Source organism: Colobus angolensis, unplaced genomic scaffold, assembly GCF_000951035.1.
Source record: "Colobus angolensis palliatus isolate OR3802 unplaced genomic scaffold, Cang.pa_1.0 Scaffold159, whole genome shotgun sequence".
NCBI classification, from domain to species: domain Eukaryota; kingdom Metazoa; phylum Chordata; class Mammalia; order Primates; family Cercopithecidae; genus Colobus; species Colobus angolensis.
Window position 1 is genome coordinate 745,787 of NW_012114699.1, and position 17,935 is coordinate 763,721.

General features: G+C 38.0%; 1 protein-coding gene across 2 annotated transcripts in view; it reads right to left on the reverse strand.

The window, feature by feature from the left end:
* Nucleotides 1–17,935, reverse strand: part of TENM1 (teneurin transmembrane protein 1) — a 630,397-nt gene that overhangs the window by 100,106 nt on the left and 512,356 nt on the right. The window contains exons 21-22 of one of the 2 annotated variants that reach the window (XM_011936959.1): nt 14,920–14,940; nt 9,454–9,686 (exon numbers count right to left, since the gene is read on the reverse strand). In XM_011936959.1, the coding sequence (XP_011792349.1) occupies nt 9,454–9,686; nt 14,920–14,940 (254 nt within the window). The remainder of the gene's footprint in view (nt 1–9,453; nt 9,687–14,919; nt 14,941–17,935) is intronic. The other variant, XM_011936960.1, reaches the window with a different exon arrangement.

The window sequence follows — 17,935 nt, forward strand, 5'->3', positions numbered from 1 at the left end:
ATGAGTCGCTCCTGTTTTTTTTTTTTTTCTTTTTTAAACAAAATACCCAGAAGCTGTCTTTATGTTGCATTTAACTTATGTCATTAATGATGCTGTTTGTAAGTGCCCTGAGTAGTGACATCTATAAGCCCTGGGCTGAAGTGGTCAAAAATGCAATCAATTGTTCAATTATAAAATAAAAAATGAACGTCCTTACTCTATTTCCAGCTGTGTTTTAGCCTGTGACAGTGTTAAATTCATGGATTTCCAAAGAAATCTTAGTTTGCTGCATCATGTTGTTTGAATTTTACACTATACAACTACTAATTTATCCAGTATTTCTGGAGGATCAATGAAGCTAAAATGATCTTTTATGACTCCGCTGGTGTGGAGTGAATATTCTGCATTCCCTGGGAAGTCAACACACTGTAGACTTCAGATTCCTTCAAAAATCAGCAAAGCATGCTACACTCACCAGGAAATGACTTCCCAATTTCTTTAATTTTATAGTCAGCTCCATGCATTTGGTAATCGTGAAATTACTGGACCATCTTGTATTGATGGTGGAGCAATATGGAGCCATGATCAAAGTTCAACTCTAATACAGCTTTATGTTTTAGAATCTTAAAAACAAACATTTTGTATGGAAAGAAATGTCCTAATTAACTTCTGAAGAATTTGTACATTAAAACATCTTACCCTGCTGGAGAAGACTGATAAAGCAAACGTACTACCTTCTGCTGAAGAGAAATTGTATTTAGAAGGAACTTGCTATTCTCATAAAACTTTTAATAGGAAGAAGTGAATCAAATTCCTTAATTACCATTTTATGGTTGGTAAAAGGGCAAATTACATGCCATCCATTTCTAAACTTCTAAATGTCTCTGGTGCTTTTAATTAAAGCTGCCATCTAGAAACTACTAAAGCAATTTTACACAATTAGTTATTTATAGGTTACCATAATACACCACTCAAAATATGATTTAAGTGATTTGCAGCCTGTTAGTGTATGATCTCTGTCACTTTTTTTGGCAGGGGTGAGGAGGACTCTTCTTTCTCATCAGCTGAGGCAGATAAGAAAGGTGTGACATTGAGGAGTTGTGGTAGGGAAGCAAAGTTATTTTGGCTAGCGATCTTAAATAAAAAGAGGAACCACAATTCCAAGTCGTCAGTCTTTGCATGTAGGCGTCCAAGTTTTATTCTAGAGAATACTGCAGAGGTGAAGTATATCAGTGCTATTCCTCCACCTCTTCCCACTTTGCAGCTATTCTGCCACATACCTAGCACCACACTTCTCCATACATGCTACCTTCAGTGATTCCCATCTAGGCTTGTCTTCCTCAGGTGATCTTGTCAATCCAAACATATCCATCTTCTGCTCCATTCCCTACAGGCCCCCATAAAGTATTTTAATGATGAATTAATATGCTGCTCTCATAGACAATTCCCTGCACTACATACTAAGTTCACATCTGAAGAAAATCCTTATGGAATGAATTTAATTGTGAAATAGTAGGCTGCTAAGGGAATTACTTTAGTTAGATGGACCTTGTGGGGCTCCCCAAAATACAACATGTACAAGGAACCAACACTAGAATTGCTGCATCTCAAGGTGAGGAGGGGCCGGCTAGTCAAATCACATACAACATGTGAATTCCATCCTACCTTGACTCTTGCTTCTTCTGTGGCACCCATCCTACCTAGAAATTATCAAGTCTCAGACTGACCTACAAGGACATAATGTTTCCTTCCTTCCAAAGTAACTTATTCCATATGTGGGTCACTATTATAATTATTATTACTATAGCAACAAAACAGCAAGACTGATCATAACAGTAGGTAATACTGTTATGTAATACAGTAACATACTTTATGCTGGGTGTCACACTAGGCAATTTACATACATTATCCAACAACCCCATTGTGTAGGCACCATTACTAGTCTTCCAACTTTACAGATGAGGAATCTGAAGCTCAGAGAAGTTAGGTGACTTGCCTAAGGTCACATATTTAATTAGCAGTGGATCTGGGATTTGCATCCATTTCTATTTGACTCCAAAACCTGAAAAATTACCTACCATGGTATCTGGCCTCTAAAATATTACCTCTGTGTTTGCTAGAATCTGATGCATACATGAAAATTAAGACAAATGCAGAAGAAAAAGTCATTTAATAATGCATCTGTGGCTTTATAAAATTTGAATAAACTTAATATAGGTCTTCTCAACCATGGATGCTACCTAGACCAAACAGGCAATGAGCCAAGGCTAGATGTAAGTGCCTTCCTTTTGTCTGACTTCTCTCAACAACAGCTTATGGCTTTGGGATTGCAACAGAACAGGCTGGAAGGTCCTCAAGTTCCAGTTGCTGACATAATCTAAGGCCAAAATCTTTTGACTACCCTAAGCAGATGCATTAGATGAATTGTGCATTAAAAACAGGTTAAGCTCTAATTCTGGTCGCATAATAGGCACTAACTCTTCTGTTACAGTTACAGTAAGCTGAGAGACCAGTAACAGCGTTAGAGACAGAAAGCCCCCTAAATGAAAACAGCACAGGAACATTGAGGGATAAATAACAAATATTTTGTCTGAATTTTAAGGCTTTATCAAACATATTTTTTTCAAGATGTTTCTGATTCTCAAACAAGGTTGTTGGAGTAAAATTCTCATAAGAAATGTCTTGAAACTGGGCTAGGAATTTGGCCATGGGTGGTAGAATAATGTCTTACCCAGAAGAAAGACTTCAGTAAGTACCTCTCCCAAACCTTTCCCACTTACACTCTCATTTTCAGCAGAACAGATCCACTTCTCTGAGAACACTGAGACTATCAGGATGAAGAATCATCACTCTTCTAGCTTCTCCTACGTACAAACTGATCCTCATCCCTATACCCTACACATAACTGCTTCAGTCTCCCTTCCTATTCTAGGCCTACTTCCTTCCAGTTTCCTGCATGCTTTGATTTATTCCCTGTCTTCTTTATCTTTCCACTGACTGATAAACATTGCCACATCTCCCCTTATAGAAAAAGGCTTCCTGAGCTCATTGGCCTCCCACAATTTATCACTCCCCATCTCTCACATTCAAACTTCTCAGAAGACTGATCTTCACCAGTGATATTTATTTTCTCATCTTTCATGGGCTCATCAAATGACAAAAATCTGGCTTCCATTTCTACCACCATCCAAACCACCAACGGCAGGGTCACCAATGAACTCATTGCTTAATGCAATAGCTACGAATGTGTGACATTCGATGTTGTTTTTCATACCTCCTTGAAATTAACTACTCTCTGGCTTCTTGGACAGTGTGCTCTTTTGGTCCACCACCATTTTTTCTGAAGGTTTCTGCTCTGTTTCTTTCATTAGATCCCCTTCCATTGCCAATCTTATACAGATGAGTAAGTACTCCCTGTCATTTCTTTGCCCCAGTTTTGCTCCAGTGCATTTATTACCCTGTCACCAACATTATCAAAAACGCATGCATAAGGTGGACATCTCTCCTGCTTCAAATCCTTTCCCTATAGGATAAAATCCAAACTTCCTTTTCTTGTTTCTGTCCCCCTTTCCTATTACTCTCCAATATTCTTACTCTAAGAATACTGAATTATTTGCAGTTTCTTAAATATACCATTCTTTTCATCCATGCTATGGCTTACCCGTAATTTTGTTGAGGGCTGTCCCTAGTGTCAATCCAAATGACTTTGTTACCAAGATGGATCATATGCTAAAGGAATTTAGGAAAAACCATACCACTTCCATTGAACAGGAAAACCAAAAGAACATTCTATGCTTGTTTCCTTACTACACTCTCTCCCGCATAGACACCAATGACATCAACAAAAAGTCACTGATTATAATCTTAGCATCTTTCCATTAACCCCAAATATAACTTTTCACAATAGCATGCAGATGACAGGAGAATGAGTAGGGCTTCAGGATGCGCTTCAACTAGATCTGGATAGGGACAAAAACAGATTGTTTGTGTCTAGACTTTATTATTCCCAGATTTCTTAATTTACAATAAAGTTAAGATGAATCCTGTAAGGTTAGTGTCATGTATACCCTAAAAACACTTTTGGAAGCCGTCAAGATTTAAGGATCACTTCCTTCCTATGGAACAGCTCAGAGGCTGTTTGCACTTGTCTGGATATTTCCTAAGTTCTGTTCCTGCTGAGTTCTGAGGTCAGTTTGCCTGAAGATGTACATGAAAACAGAGATATAACCCTTGGTGAGGTCCAAGATAACCTAATTAAGTCACTGATTAATTTCATACTGTCCAGTCACTCCTTCACCCTCTGTATCTACTTAAAAAAAAAATGCATCCAGCTTGTCACAAATTTTATTTTATATCTCCACCTAGTACCATTTCACATTCTGCTTAAGTACTTGGTCATCTATTACATGACTCATTAGTTTGGGTTCTCTGTAGAATTAAAGAAAGTTGCAGTAAAAATAATAAATGGAACCTAAGTTTCAACTACATCATCCATGCATGTTTTAAAAGCATCTTTCAAAGTCAATTCAAACTCATATACAATGCCAGGGATTAGTACTCTGTCAACCTCTTTTCTAAACTTTTTTTCTTTGTCCCATTACGTTGAAGTATTGATGAGTAAAATGGCAAATGTTTCTCTTTACTGGGATTCAGATCAAAGTGCATAAAACTGGATCAGATAAAGACTTCCTCCCAGGAGAAGTACCCAGGGGCCATCATATGAAATTCTATTTGGCGACGCTTCCATTTCCATTTTTCCTTCAAACAAAATTTGTAGTTACTACTGTAGTCAAGAAATTTAATAAAATGAAGGTTTCCTGCCTGTGTCCCTTAAGGAAAATTTGGTGAAGTTTCTAATTACAGAATCTTCCAAAGAGAAGTGACAAGGTTTCCTGGAGATTTATTTGAATAATTACATTTACAGAGTATGTAAATGCTATCTATGTAGTGCACTATGGGTACACTACTAGGTCAGAAAAATCTGAGAAATTGTTTTAATAGGAAAAGGAAACTAGACTAAAAGTTATTTATCTTGTAAATAAAAATATTTTGTTCCCATTGAATACATGTCCTCAGATTGTAAAGCAATTTTTTCCCAATATTTCCAACCTTCCCACAGATCATGGATTTTAGCAGAAAGGCAGACAGTGTGGTATGGTGAAGTAAACCGTGGCCTAGGTGGGCGGATCACGAGGTCAGGAGTTCGAGACCAGCCTGACCAACATGGTGAAACCCTGTCTCTACTAAAAATACAAAAATTAGCCAGGCGTGGTGGCCCCTTCCTGTAATCCCAACTACTCAGGAGGCTGAGGCAGGAGAATCCCTTGAACCTGGGAGGCAGAGGTTGCAGTGAGCCAAGATCGTGCCACTGCATGCCAGCCTGGGTGACAGCGAGACTTTGTCTCAAAAAAAAAAAAAAAAAAGGCATCATAGGTTTTTCGGAGTCAGGCAGACCTGGTTTGAATTCCAGTGTTGTTATCTATAAACTGTGTGATACTGGGTAGATTTCTTTTTTAAAAAATAACTTTTATTTTAGGTTTAGTGGTACATGTGCAGGTATGTCCGGGTAAATTTCTTAACCTGTCTGATTTTCTATTTCCTCTTCTGTACAATGGGAATAATACTATTAACACCATGCATTGTTGTGAAGATCAGAGAAACTGTGTGTAAAATATCTAGCACAGTATATGGCACACAGTAGGCACTGAGCAAGTTATAGCTACAGTTATTTTAATACATTAGAGCTGAAAGGCAGATCATCCTGAGCCCTTCAGTTTACAACTGAGGAATTTCAGGACCCAGTGTTTAAATGCCCAATGTCATAAAATTAGTCATTGGCACCATTCAGCCTGTCTATCTTAGTGTTCAGCTAAATGAAACCACAGTGAGGTACAGTGACTTGCACGGAGTCACTGAAAGAAACCATGGGCATTACACGTATTGAAAATGAAAGTCCAGGCTCCCTCACCTGGTATTTACCAAAACTTGCTGCCATTGCTAAAAAAAAAAAAACAAAAAAAACCAAACACAAAACAAAAACCAAACCAAAACAAAAAAATCCCATGGCTTCTGACCTATTACCTTTTGCTGACTGTTTTTTAACCCCACTGGATAATTTACTCCGAATTTAGAATGAATGATCTCAAAAGCAAATTTTATTTCATCCTATTTTTAGAATAGATTTAGAGAGTAAATTAGTTGTCGTACAGATTAACATTTATTTGCGTTACCTTGCGTAATTAAGGACATGTTGGGGAGCCTTCCTATAATTGCAATATGTTGCTTGTTAAAGTCTTAGAGCAAGCTCTCTTCCCTAACCTAGAAATGGTGCTCCCTAGATGTACATTTCCATTTTCTACTGATCTGCAGCTTTTTTTTTATTAGCTTCTAGGTGGAGGGAAAAATCAAACCTCTCCTTAAAGAAATCCATTAAACGTTTGCTGTCTACTAAGTGGAAGGAAGAGGGAGCTGATGTACAGGGTCGTTTTAAAGCAAAAAACAAATTGGGCCTTCTTGAGAGACAAAGAATCTGTAGGAGAACCTCAAAGATGAAATGAACAATTAGCAATACTCTCCTCTCATTTTGTACACTGTAATAACTTTTTGCATGATTTTTCCTTTTATGGAAGTCTATGAAATCACCCTGCAGCATTTCATTTAAAGAGAATCTCACTTCTAATTCACTGACAAAGGTGAGTGCTGACTATATTCAGCATGGAGATACGTGCCATAGCTAGGCACCTAAGTGTTCTGACCAGCATTTTCAGAGCAACTGATGGCTGGACATAGGTTCTACCATCTGAGTTATTATAAAGATCACTAACAGGGTCTTCAAACATTGTTAGCATGGTTGAAGGAGATGTGGTGGCTACCTAGTGTGAACCACAAATCCTACTCCTTTAAGCATTCTAGTTCACTCACTGGATCAAAGCAGATGTTGACAACACCAGCTTCAGGAACGTTACGTGTAAGCTGTCCCAGATGGATTAGACATTTAGCTGTCTGAAGTCTGGGCTAGATGTTCTCAGGGCTCCTTATTGCTTTGGAATGAATGAAGTGTACCAGATTATGGCAAAGGAAGCTCTTGGATAGAAACATGAGTAAATCAAGCCAAAGGAAAATGTAGTAGTGGCTATGACAAGAAGAAAAACTTAGTTTAATATTAGCTTTAATAGATACATAATTTCATATTATGTATAATAAAGTGCTGAAATTTCATAAATTTCAGCACTCTCATTACTGATGCTTCAAGAATTCATGTAAATCCTGTTCATCAGCACTTTATTATTGCTTCTTTCCAAGAAAAAAAAAAATGCAGTGAACCAATTATTTGCTTTATTTGGAAAAGCTGAAATATTCATTCTCTATGTGGCAGGTTGAATGTGGTAGTTGAGGTGAGTGGTTTTCAAACTAGCAGCAACTCAGGAGGATGTCAATTTAAGGCACAATACAAGCTTGATTCCTCTCTACTTTTTATGCAGAAATCTTTATAATACCCTCAAGAATTTTAAACCTGTGTAAAAGGTGAGACTCAGCTTAACGCATTTTCTTGAAAGATGAGCTGATCATATGTTGCACTCGAGTTATTTATTCATTCATTAAATATGTATTGTGGACCCACTATGTATAAGGAAAGAGCTGGCACAGAGAAATAAAGAAAAAATTTACCATAATACTTGGGGGAGGCGGGGGCTTGTGTTCCCTTAGGGAAAATAAATCACCCCCTGTAAACACCATTGAAATTCCTTTTAGGAATTCCTGGCATAGAGAAGAGTACTTAATTGATCAATTACACAATAAGTATGTGTAGTGGGTCCCACACTATGCTAGAAGTTGGTAGGGAAGTGGGGAAGATTCCAAAATATTAGATGCGGTTTCCCATCTCAAGCAACTTATCTCAGTAGAAAAAATCTCCCATTCATGAAAGCACTGGAAGCAAAAGAAGGCAAAATAAAATCAAGTGCTAATTGTGTAGTGTAGACACTGTTAAATAAATTCAGATTTAATGGTATGGGGTTAGCCAGAGGGGCTTTACAAAAGATAAAGGCCTTGAAGAAAGTGAAGGCTTTAAACTGTGATACAAGTAGGAATTCAATCCCAATATGGCAAATGTCAAATGGTTAAAGAGTAACCTCTTAAAATTTAAAGTAATAAGTGACCATCTAATAAATTAAACACACTGACCTCACTGCATTTATTGGCATGGAAAGACGTTCATAATACATTGTGTGTAAAACAGGTTACAGAACAGCATTGTATAATATGATTCTACTCTTAGAGAATTAAAATATCTGATATGCATTGAAAAAGTCTAGAAGGATAAATACTAAAATGTTAACAGTGGTTTTTTACATAAGCCTACAGTGGTAGACTTATGGGTGATTTTAATTAAATTTTTTTGTTCTCCCTTTTCTAATTTTTCTGCAACAAATGTTTGTATTATTTGTATAATAACTAAGAAAACACTGGCTTTGTAAGACAAGTAAAATGAACAATTTCTAAAAATCACTAACATAAATGCACGCATGTATGCATGCATGCAGACACACACATACACACACACACACACACACATCTTGGAGACGGAACTGAGAAGAGTAGTTAAATAATTAAGATGGCAGGGTCAATGATATGTGATGACAGACTTAAAAGTTGACTATCCTTCAACTTTGTGGCCTAAGATTGGCATATGATTCAATCCAGAAAAACCAGAAGTTAATTGGGAGACACAGATTTGTTCACTAGATTCTAGGCAATTAAATTGAAGGTTGGTCCTTGAAGACTGAGAAGTAAATTTAGGACAAATAAAAATAAGTCCAAAATCCCACAGAAGGCAACAGAAAAAAATTGAAATTTGTTATTCTAGAGGCAATATCAACTGAAAATATAAGTAATTTCCAGAATGATTCAGATAAATTAATGGAAGAAAAGTTCATTGAAGATTCATAATTTTGTTAAGCAAAAGTCAGGAACGTTTAGGGTCTGTGAGATATTCAACATACTTAACAGTGATGGAAGATAGGCACAGACCTTATCCCAAGCAACGCAGGCTGAAGAGCCAAAGCAGGGGCCTGCAGGCTCTCTGGTGGGTCAGGTTAACCCTTTAGTTGCTGGACTGTAGGGAGTTTCCAGGAGGTAACTCTGGGGTGGGTTGGGGTGCCAGGGAGGCACTCTGAGGGTTCTGGCTAATATTTATCAACTAGAAAAGGAAGCATTTCATTCTTTTAATAACAGTTATAACCATACTAATGTACATTGGCTAGAAATGCATTATGTGCCTTGGATGTGTCTACTGGGACAGACTTCAGTATTCTGGCTCTCAGAGGCAAAATATTGAAATTAGCGGATGGGCTAAAGTGTGGCAACAGTCTCAGGATTTTATAAAGTCAAATAAAATATTTAGATGACCCAAGAGTGTCTGTGTGTGTGTGTGTGTGTGTGTATATATATATATATATATATTTTTTTTTTTACCTCGAGGGCTATTCAGTGAAGCTTCCGATGCTCTCCCACCATCTCCACAATGACTCTGGTCAAAGGGAAGGCACTGATCACCACTTCCTGCCACCACTTCAAAATTCTTGGACAGATCTTTCGTCTCCACAAGAGATTTCAACTTGTAGACTTTGCGAGTATTGGTGTCTGATAGATAGAGTGACTCAGACACAGGGTCCATAGCCAGATAGTATTTGTGAGCAGGACTTGTGCTAAGGAAGAGAAAAGTAAAGTTATTCAACGCAATTTTTCAACATGAATTCCCTGGGCTCAGCCTTTTGTCACAAATGGAAAAATCTTTTGATAGATGAGTGAATTCATTTATCTTCCTTCTTAAGTATCAAGGAGAGGGATACTTCTCTGTTTTTGTAATAGTGGGTCTAGTTATGAAGCAAATCGAATGTGTACCGCTAACCCATAATGATGCTGACATTCCAGTACCATCCATTTGGGGGTAGAAAGAAACAGAATACAGGAAATCTCAGGAAATAATTTTTCTCTTATTATCCATACTGTTATCCAATTACCTACTAGATGACTTCTGGGTGCCTCAGTCACCTTAAACTCAACATATCCAAAACAGAAGTTACTTTCTTTTCCTGCTTTCCCCATCCCTCATAAACCGACTTCCTCTCTCTTGGGCTTCCTGCCTCACTTGTGGACAATACCATCCTCCCAGGCCCCAGTTGTCAATTGAAAGGCATGTCCAAAGCTCAAGGAGTGTCACTAAGGGAGGATCATGCTGGAGATATACTGCCAAACTTCTTTGCAAGCTTCCCTTTTTCAATTGACTACCACACTTTTCTAATCTGTTTTTTGTTCTTTCAGGACATAATGGAACTGGTTATATTTAACCTTTTTAAAGTTATAATGGCAATCATATGATTGTGTAATCGCATAGTTATACCTCCTAAAAGTGACTCTAAAGTTACCTTGTTTGGATTTTGGCATTCTTGAAACTTTTCTATTACATATTCACATGGAATCTCAAGTTATTTTTATATGTATAGATGGCTGAATTTGTTTATTATTTTGATTCTTCCTAATTTCAGTTTTTCAATGCCTACAATAACCTTAGTTTTGGAGACATTTTACTTGAACCTAAGGTTCGTGTAATACTGACATCATCCAAACCCCAAATGTGGAAGTCATCCCTAATCCCTCTTTTGCTCTCCACATGCAATTGTATCTGTAAATTAACTTTCAGAAACATGCTCATCTTCCATCCCTATGCCATTACATTAGTCCTATCTTTCATCATCTCTGGCCTGGAATATTTTCTATAGATCGACATGTAGGATGTGTTTTTGAAATCTTAAGTCATTTTTTCCCATGCTGCCTGCAGAGTTATTCTGATCATTTGGCTCCCATCTTTAAAAACTTTTTAATGTTTCTTGGTGTGTTAGCCAAGCCTTTCCTCTCTTAGTTCATTCTCACATGCCTTTTGAAGCTTTATTTGGGCATCATCTCCTGAAGGAAACTTTCCCAGTCTTCCCTTCTCCAGTCTGGCTTATTTGCATTATCTTACCTCTATTCTGGGGATTACATATCATATTAAATTATTTGTTTACGTGTTGTTTGCATCTCCCTCTCCTGCCCTGCCTGTCGCAATAAAGCTTGGTGGAGAGCAATCTTGTCTTGTTTATCTCTGATATGCTCATTGCCCATACCTCTGCCTAGCACCCAGTTGTCAAAGCCAGAAACCAGAAGCCATTCTTTTCTACCTCCTTCTTTCCACCATTTCCCACATCCAGTGAAAGATGGTTTTTAAATTCTACTTTCTAAATTCTTCTCCAGTCTGCTCACTTCTTTTTATCTCTGCCGTTATTACTCTAAGGCCTCATTATCTCTCATCTGAACTACTTCCTTGGTACCATTGCAGTACTGTGTATTTGTTTACTAATTCATTAAAAATCATTTATTAAGTGCATACAATGTACCCAAGAACTGTGCTATGTTCTAGAGACCTACTTGTGTGCAAGATACACACGGTTTCTTTCTTTATGAAACTCACAGTCTAGTGTGAGAGACAGATAAGTAGACAGGATATGACTACCATGAGTCCAAGTGTTATGACAGGAGAAACACAGGGAAAGAAATTAGTAAAGAGGAGGGACTTGTGTCTTAGCAGCATCTATCATATGGTATTAGCATTAGTTTTAAAACTTATTAAATGAAGTCCATACTTATTAGATTTCCTTAGTTTTTACCTAATGTTTTTCTGTTCCAGGATCCCATCCACGATAACAAATTATATTTAGTCATCATGTCTTCTTAGGCTCTTCTGTGCTGTGACAGTTTCTCAGACTTTTCTTGCTTTTGATGACCTTAACAGTTTTGAGGAGTACTGGTCAGGTATTTTGTAGAATACCCTTGACTGAAACGTGTCTGATTGTTTTTTCTTATAGTTAGACAGGGATGATAGGCTTTTGGGAGGACGATCACAGAGGTAATAAAGTGCCATCCTGATCAAATTATATCAAGGGTACATACTACCAACATGATGTACACTAATGGGTTTGACCTTGATCTCCTGGCTGAAATAGTGTTTGTCAGATTTCTTCACTGTAAAGAGACTCTTTCTCCCCTACTTTCCACACTTTACTCTTTGGAAGGAAGTAACTATGCGTAGCCAACACTTACGGAGTAAAGAGTTATGCTCCACCTTCTTGAGGGTGGAGTATCTACATAAATTGTTTGGAACTCTTCTAAATGGGAGCTTTATCTTGTCTCCATGTATTATTAATTCAACCGTTTATGTCAGTATGGACTAAGGGATATTTATTTTATACTTTGCATTAAATCCAATGCTACTTTATTTTGTTGCTCAAGTTATTCCAGCTTTAGCCATTGGGAGCTCTTTTTGTTGACTCATGTGTCCCTTTGCCATATCCTCATCAATGAGGGATTTTTTTTTTAGCCCTTCCTTTCTTTCTGGCACTATAAGATGCTCTGGGCTCATCTGCTATACCCCCTGCCCGAATCTTAGAATCAGCCATTTCTCCAAAGACAGCCCCCCCCGCCCCGTTCCCTTTATTGGAGAATGGTATTAGAAACCAAGATCTTGGTGTTGGGTGTAAGCACTGTTTTTTTTTTTTTTTTCCTAACATATCTTTCTCTCCAACTACACTGTGAGCTCTTTGCAGGCAGGAACCATATTCATCTCTCTATTCTCAGTGCCAACAGAGGGCCTGACAGGATTGGTGCTTAGTAAGTGCTAAACTAAACTGAACTGCAGGATATAAAACTAAGACATAAAAGAGTTCAGGCCTTGCTACTTAGGCAAAATGGAGGGGAGAGGGTAGTCAGAACAATCAAGATATCTTTAAGGACCGGAATGTTATTAATTGTATTTGTAATTATATTTGCCCTCCAAGCATATTTATGTATGTTAATAATAATCAGGCTGGCAAATACTAATTTGAGACTGTTTATAGTTTTAACTGGAAAAAAATAGGTTCAATTGGAATATTTCATTTTTTCCTACTTACCTTCATCAAGTAAAGAGAATCCAGTAGATTCCAGGGACACTTCCAACCCTGGAACCACGATAACGGGTGCTGTAAATAAACTATGAAGGGCCCCAACAAACCCTAGAATTGATTTGGCAGCCATACCAGACAAGGCATCTCTGTGGGAAAAACTGCTTCAATAGGGGTTTGAGTAAAAGTCTTTACATATATAGTTAAATTTTTGCCTTCAGAATAGAATTTTTCCAATGTGCTCAGATCTTTCTAGAAAAAAGAAGGGGTCACAACCCTTCTCTGAAACAACTACAATACTTTGATAGCCAGTTTGTGGAGTTTCAATTCAGCCAGATTAATCATGCTTTGTTTAGGAAGACTCCATAGGCTATTTCTCCAAGAGAAATGCTATTTGCACAAAAGCACTTTGGAATGCAGTACATTCATTCATTATTGAATACCCCCAATGTGCCTGTGAGGAAAGTTAGAATTAGCAATCTCCTCAAATCTCAGCCGGGGAAACCCAGACACATAGGGAGCTTGTCCGGGGTCACTAACAAGTTTGGGCCTGGACCGAGATTAGACTAGATTATATGTGATTTTGTGTGCAAAATATCATCAGAATACTCTTGCTCTGAAGGCAGCAAAACAAATCAGTGTTCCTGTCTTCTAATGAGCAACATGTCCTATTTTGCTCAGCCAGACTGTTCTCAAACTTTGTGTACTAGCCTTTAGAAAACAGAATAGCCCAACATACCAAAGTCAAATCTAATCAATGTTATTTTCTTGATAGCCAGCAGTCAGGAGGGTCCCTCCTATCAATATGTAACTTGCTGTTTTATGCCATTTCTCAAGTGTACTTTAGCTCTTTTGAGGTTGATTTCTTTCTACTTTCTGAAAACAAGCCATACCTGAGAAAGAAAAAACCACTGGACTATATTCCAATTTGCTTTAATCCCTTGTGTCTCAATGCAAATTGCAATTTGAGATACGTGAAGTTTCTTTTACAACTTGGGTGTTAGGCTTACTATCACCTTTTGGTTAGTTTTACATTCAAGCAATGCCCTTCAACTTAGCAAAGATCACTTCATTCATGCTAGTTAAAATTACATAGATTGTTAAATGGGCAATTAATGTTTATAATTAATACTGTGCAACACTTTACCAGTAAGCAATTTGACAACCAACTTAATTTGCTTAAGGAATCAGTTATACCAAAGTAGCAAGGCTGATCTTCTGTACTGGCATTTAGGAAGTGGCATTGCCCAAATGAAATCCAGATTAGAAACCCCATCAGTGCCATTTTGATGACAATTGGCATTCAGAAGTGAACAAATTCAATTTTCTCCTTTGCAATTTCAGGTAATTTAGAACAGTTCTGACAAGTGTAATGCATAAACACATTGAATAGAAATATTCATTCTGACTAATTTCAGAGCTATGTGCCATTGTCTGTAAATGGTCATTTTAAGGTTTTCCTATTACTTATTTTTGGTGGAAAGAAATAGAAACAGTGAGGTCACATAAAAGAACAAAATCGTATTAAAGAAGGTCATCATGGTCACTGTCTCTTAATACACTTGACAACTATGTTTTTGGATCTAGGGAGATTGCTGTATTACCTCTCTCTCTACCTGCAATTTGAAAACATCAAATCTATTTAAACTTACCAACTCATTTGTGTTATCGCCTTAGGGAAACATAATGAGACTTCAGGCCTTGCTTTCCCATGAAGTACTGAACTGTCAGCTTTCACTTATGAATTGTTTTCTTTTCAGTATATTTTGATCCTCCAGCAAATCCTACATAGTGGACCCCTCTTCTTTTGGAAGACACTTACCTGAGTTATAACTTCCAAATTTACGTTCACACTATTCTTTAACCTTATTTAGGAAGAAAAATTTTCCTATTAACACATTATTAAGAGGTAGTCTCATAGGCAAGAGGGGACATTAGGTAGCTGCTGATGTGATATGCTTACCTATGTCTGGTATCTCTGTTTCTAGGGTGCACAAGGTATCCACGAGTGGCAAGCAAAAGCAAACAGAGAGTCATCAGTATCATTGAACAAGTCAAACCTAACCAGACACACCAATTCCTAACTCAGATTGTGGCATTTAGAGAGACTTTATGGGGTCAGGCGTGCAAGCCAAAGTCGATCCAATCCCTTGAGGCCTTGCCTCCTAAGATGGTGTCAAGGCGATTGCATATTTTGCTTGGTGGATGTGCAAAGTTCTAAGGCAGATTTTTCAAAAGGTTCTCTCTGGACCATCTGCATCAGAATCACTTGGATTCTTGCACTTGTGCACTTCCTAGGGTTCTCCCTAGCCCTATTGAATCAGAATCTTGGGTGGAGGTGGGGCCTGGAAATTTTATTTTTAACAAACTTGGCTGGCAATTGTGATGCAAAATAAAATTTAGGAACCATTGAGCTAGGGGTTGAAGAAGCAGCCACAGCAGAGGGACTAACCATTTTAGGCTTTGGTTTGATAGCCATAAGCACTCTATCAAAGTGTAAAATCACTGTTTTATTATCAAGTTGTGTGTACAGACAGACATCCCAACACTAACCCTAAGCCACTTATCTGATCTCAGAGATAAGATAGGAACATCTGTTGTACAAATTCCTTAGCAATATTAAAAAGCTCCTTAACAAGTTGAAAGTGTAAGAGTTTTCTTTTAGACCATGACAGAATATCCTTGACATCAAAACTGCTGATCAAAACAACTTCAATAAAACACATTGTACATCAACTATTAGGGCTTTGTGTCTTCCAGCCATCCATGCTCTAAGGGGCAACTGGGGTAGGCAATAGAGGATTGTTGGGCCAGAAGAAGGAGAATACTTTGGTGGCTCCTGATCTGTAAGCCTCTTGGCACAGGGTATTGCCTAGGGCATTTCATGATGGGACCCGGTATGAGGTTTCTCACACAGGGAGTGTGGTCTGTGTATAGGCCTGACTTTGGGACAAGTCTGCCCAGAATTAAAAAGCTATAATCATCTGTGAAATACAGTCATTTTAATTTTTAAAATCCTTTTAAATCTGGCCCTATGTCATTTTTAAAACATAAAGATAACCTTTTTAAAAAAAATCTAAACTAGGAAATGGTCTTATTCTTTGGAATCTCAGGGAAGAAGAAAATATACAAAATTTTTCATCTGAAACTATCTGCTACAACAGATTCAACTCTTTTTAAAAAGAACCTCTCTGGGATTTTACTAGTTGGGCCACAGGTCAAGGTTCACTGACTTTTCTGTTTCCTTTGCTCATCTCAAAAGGGTAGGTATCCTGTAGATTGAAACAAAGGTGAACTGATAAGGATGAGGAGCTCTGATTAGAAACCTGGCCGCAGGCATTTGTGCCTCTTTCAATCTGTTTGTCTCTAGACACTTTCATTTGCACCTCTTTCAATTTCTTTGGCTCTAGACACTTGCCTGTTTTTGTGGCCTCTAAATTATAGAATGAGTGTGCTTGAGGCTAGCTGTAATTACTGTGACATAGGTGATCCTCCTGAAGGAAGTTTAGTTGTGAAAGTACTAGAAAGATCTCATTAAAACATGGTTTAATCTAAAACAGATTCTTATGGTACAGAACCATTTATGTGGCTACAAAGGGTTTTGAAATTCTTACATGATGGCAAGGAGTGAGAGGGGGATGGTTTGACTTTCTTGCAGCTGCTTCTGATTCTGCCAATAATGTCACTGTGAATTTGGAAAGACGTCCCATATTATGCAGAGCAGCTTCTCTCATTAACATCTCAGAGGGAGGAAGTGAAAATGACGGAATTTATTTCCAGTGTGTGACCTTGTTCTGTCTCAGAATTACTTTTCGTTAAGGATTTAGGACTGAGCCACCACCGAAGTCAGTCTGCTATCTAGCTACCAACTGACTACATGCTGAGGTGTCAGTGTGTGAGCTCTTCACAAGGGCCTGGGCCCATCCGTGGGCACCACCACCTGGCAATGGACCAATTTGAAGCTTGCCACGAGTTAGGAAGAGAAAGAAATGGAATTTCAAATCTTTTTAGAGCAAGACATGCTTCCAATGTTAGAGTCTTTAAGTTGACCTTTGATTTTCTCAAGATCCAGGTGATGAAAGGGTCATGTACTCTTCTTTTTTAATTTAAAAGAAAATTATTGATATGATTTGTATACCATAAAATTTACCCTTCTAAAATGTGCAATTCAGTAGTTTCCAGTACATTCAGAGAGTTGTGTAGCCTTTATCATTATTCAATTCCAGAACATTTTCATCACGCTATGAAGAAACTCCATACCTATTTGTGGTCACTTCCCATTTTCCCCCTCCCTCAGCCCCAGGCAACCACAAGAATGCCCTATTCTAGATATTTCGTATAAATTGAGCCATTTAATATTTGTCCTTTTATGTCTAGCTTCTTTCACTTAACATAATATACCATCTATTCCTTTTATATTTTTGTGAGGTAAAGAATGGAAAGGAGGACATATGCCAATTTTGGAGCTGTTTTCTAGTGACCTGGCATCATGGGAGTTTGAGTGGCCTGCATTGTGGTGACTGCAGCCCTTTACTTGTTCTTCATGCTGTTCTCAGCTTCCTTTCATATTCTTGGCCAGAAACATTTGACATTGAAGAATGGTCTGCCCTTCCTGCTCCTCTTTCCCTTGTCTTCTTCCTTTGGACATCAGAGCATACTCCTGATTGTCACTGACTTATCAGAGATTCCAACTCCAGCGACCCTCATCCAAGATTACCTTCCCCCATGCTCTGGCTCTGTTCCTTGCCCTTATCACAACCTACCTGTCCTGTTTTAGGGCCCTGTTTCCAGCTAGCAGTCCCTTTGAAAGCAATCTGATGAATGAATCCATATCGAGGGACTCATGAATGCTTTTAGCTTGATGAGCCATTCTAAAAGAGGTTCATGTTTTGGGAAATCTTAGAGATGCAATGTTTCAATTCAAAGGAACATATTTCTTAGAGTGAAATTTTTGGGCACCATGGAAGGCCAGTGAAGAC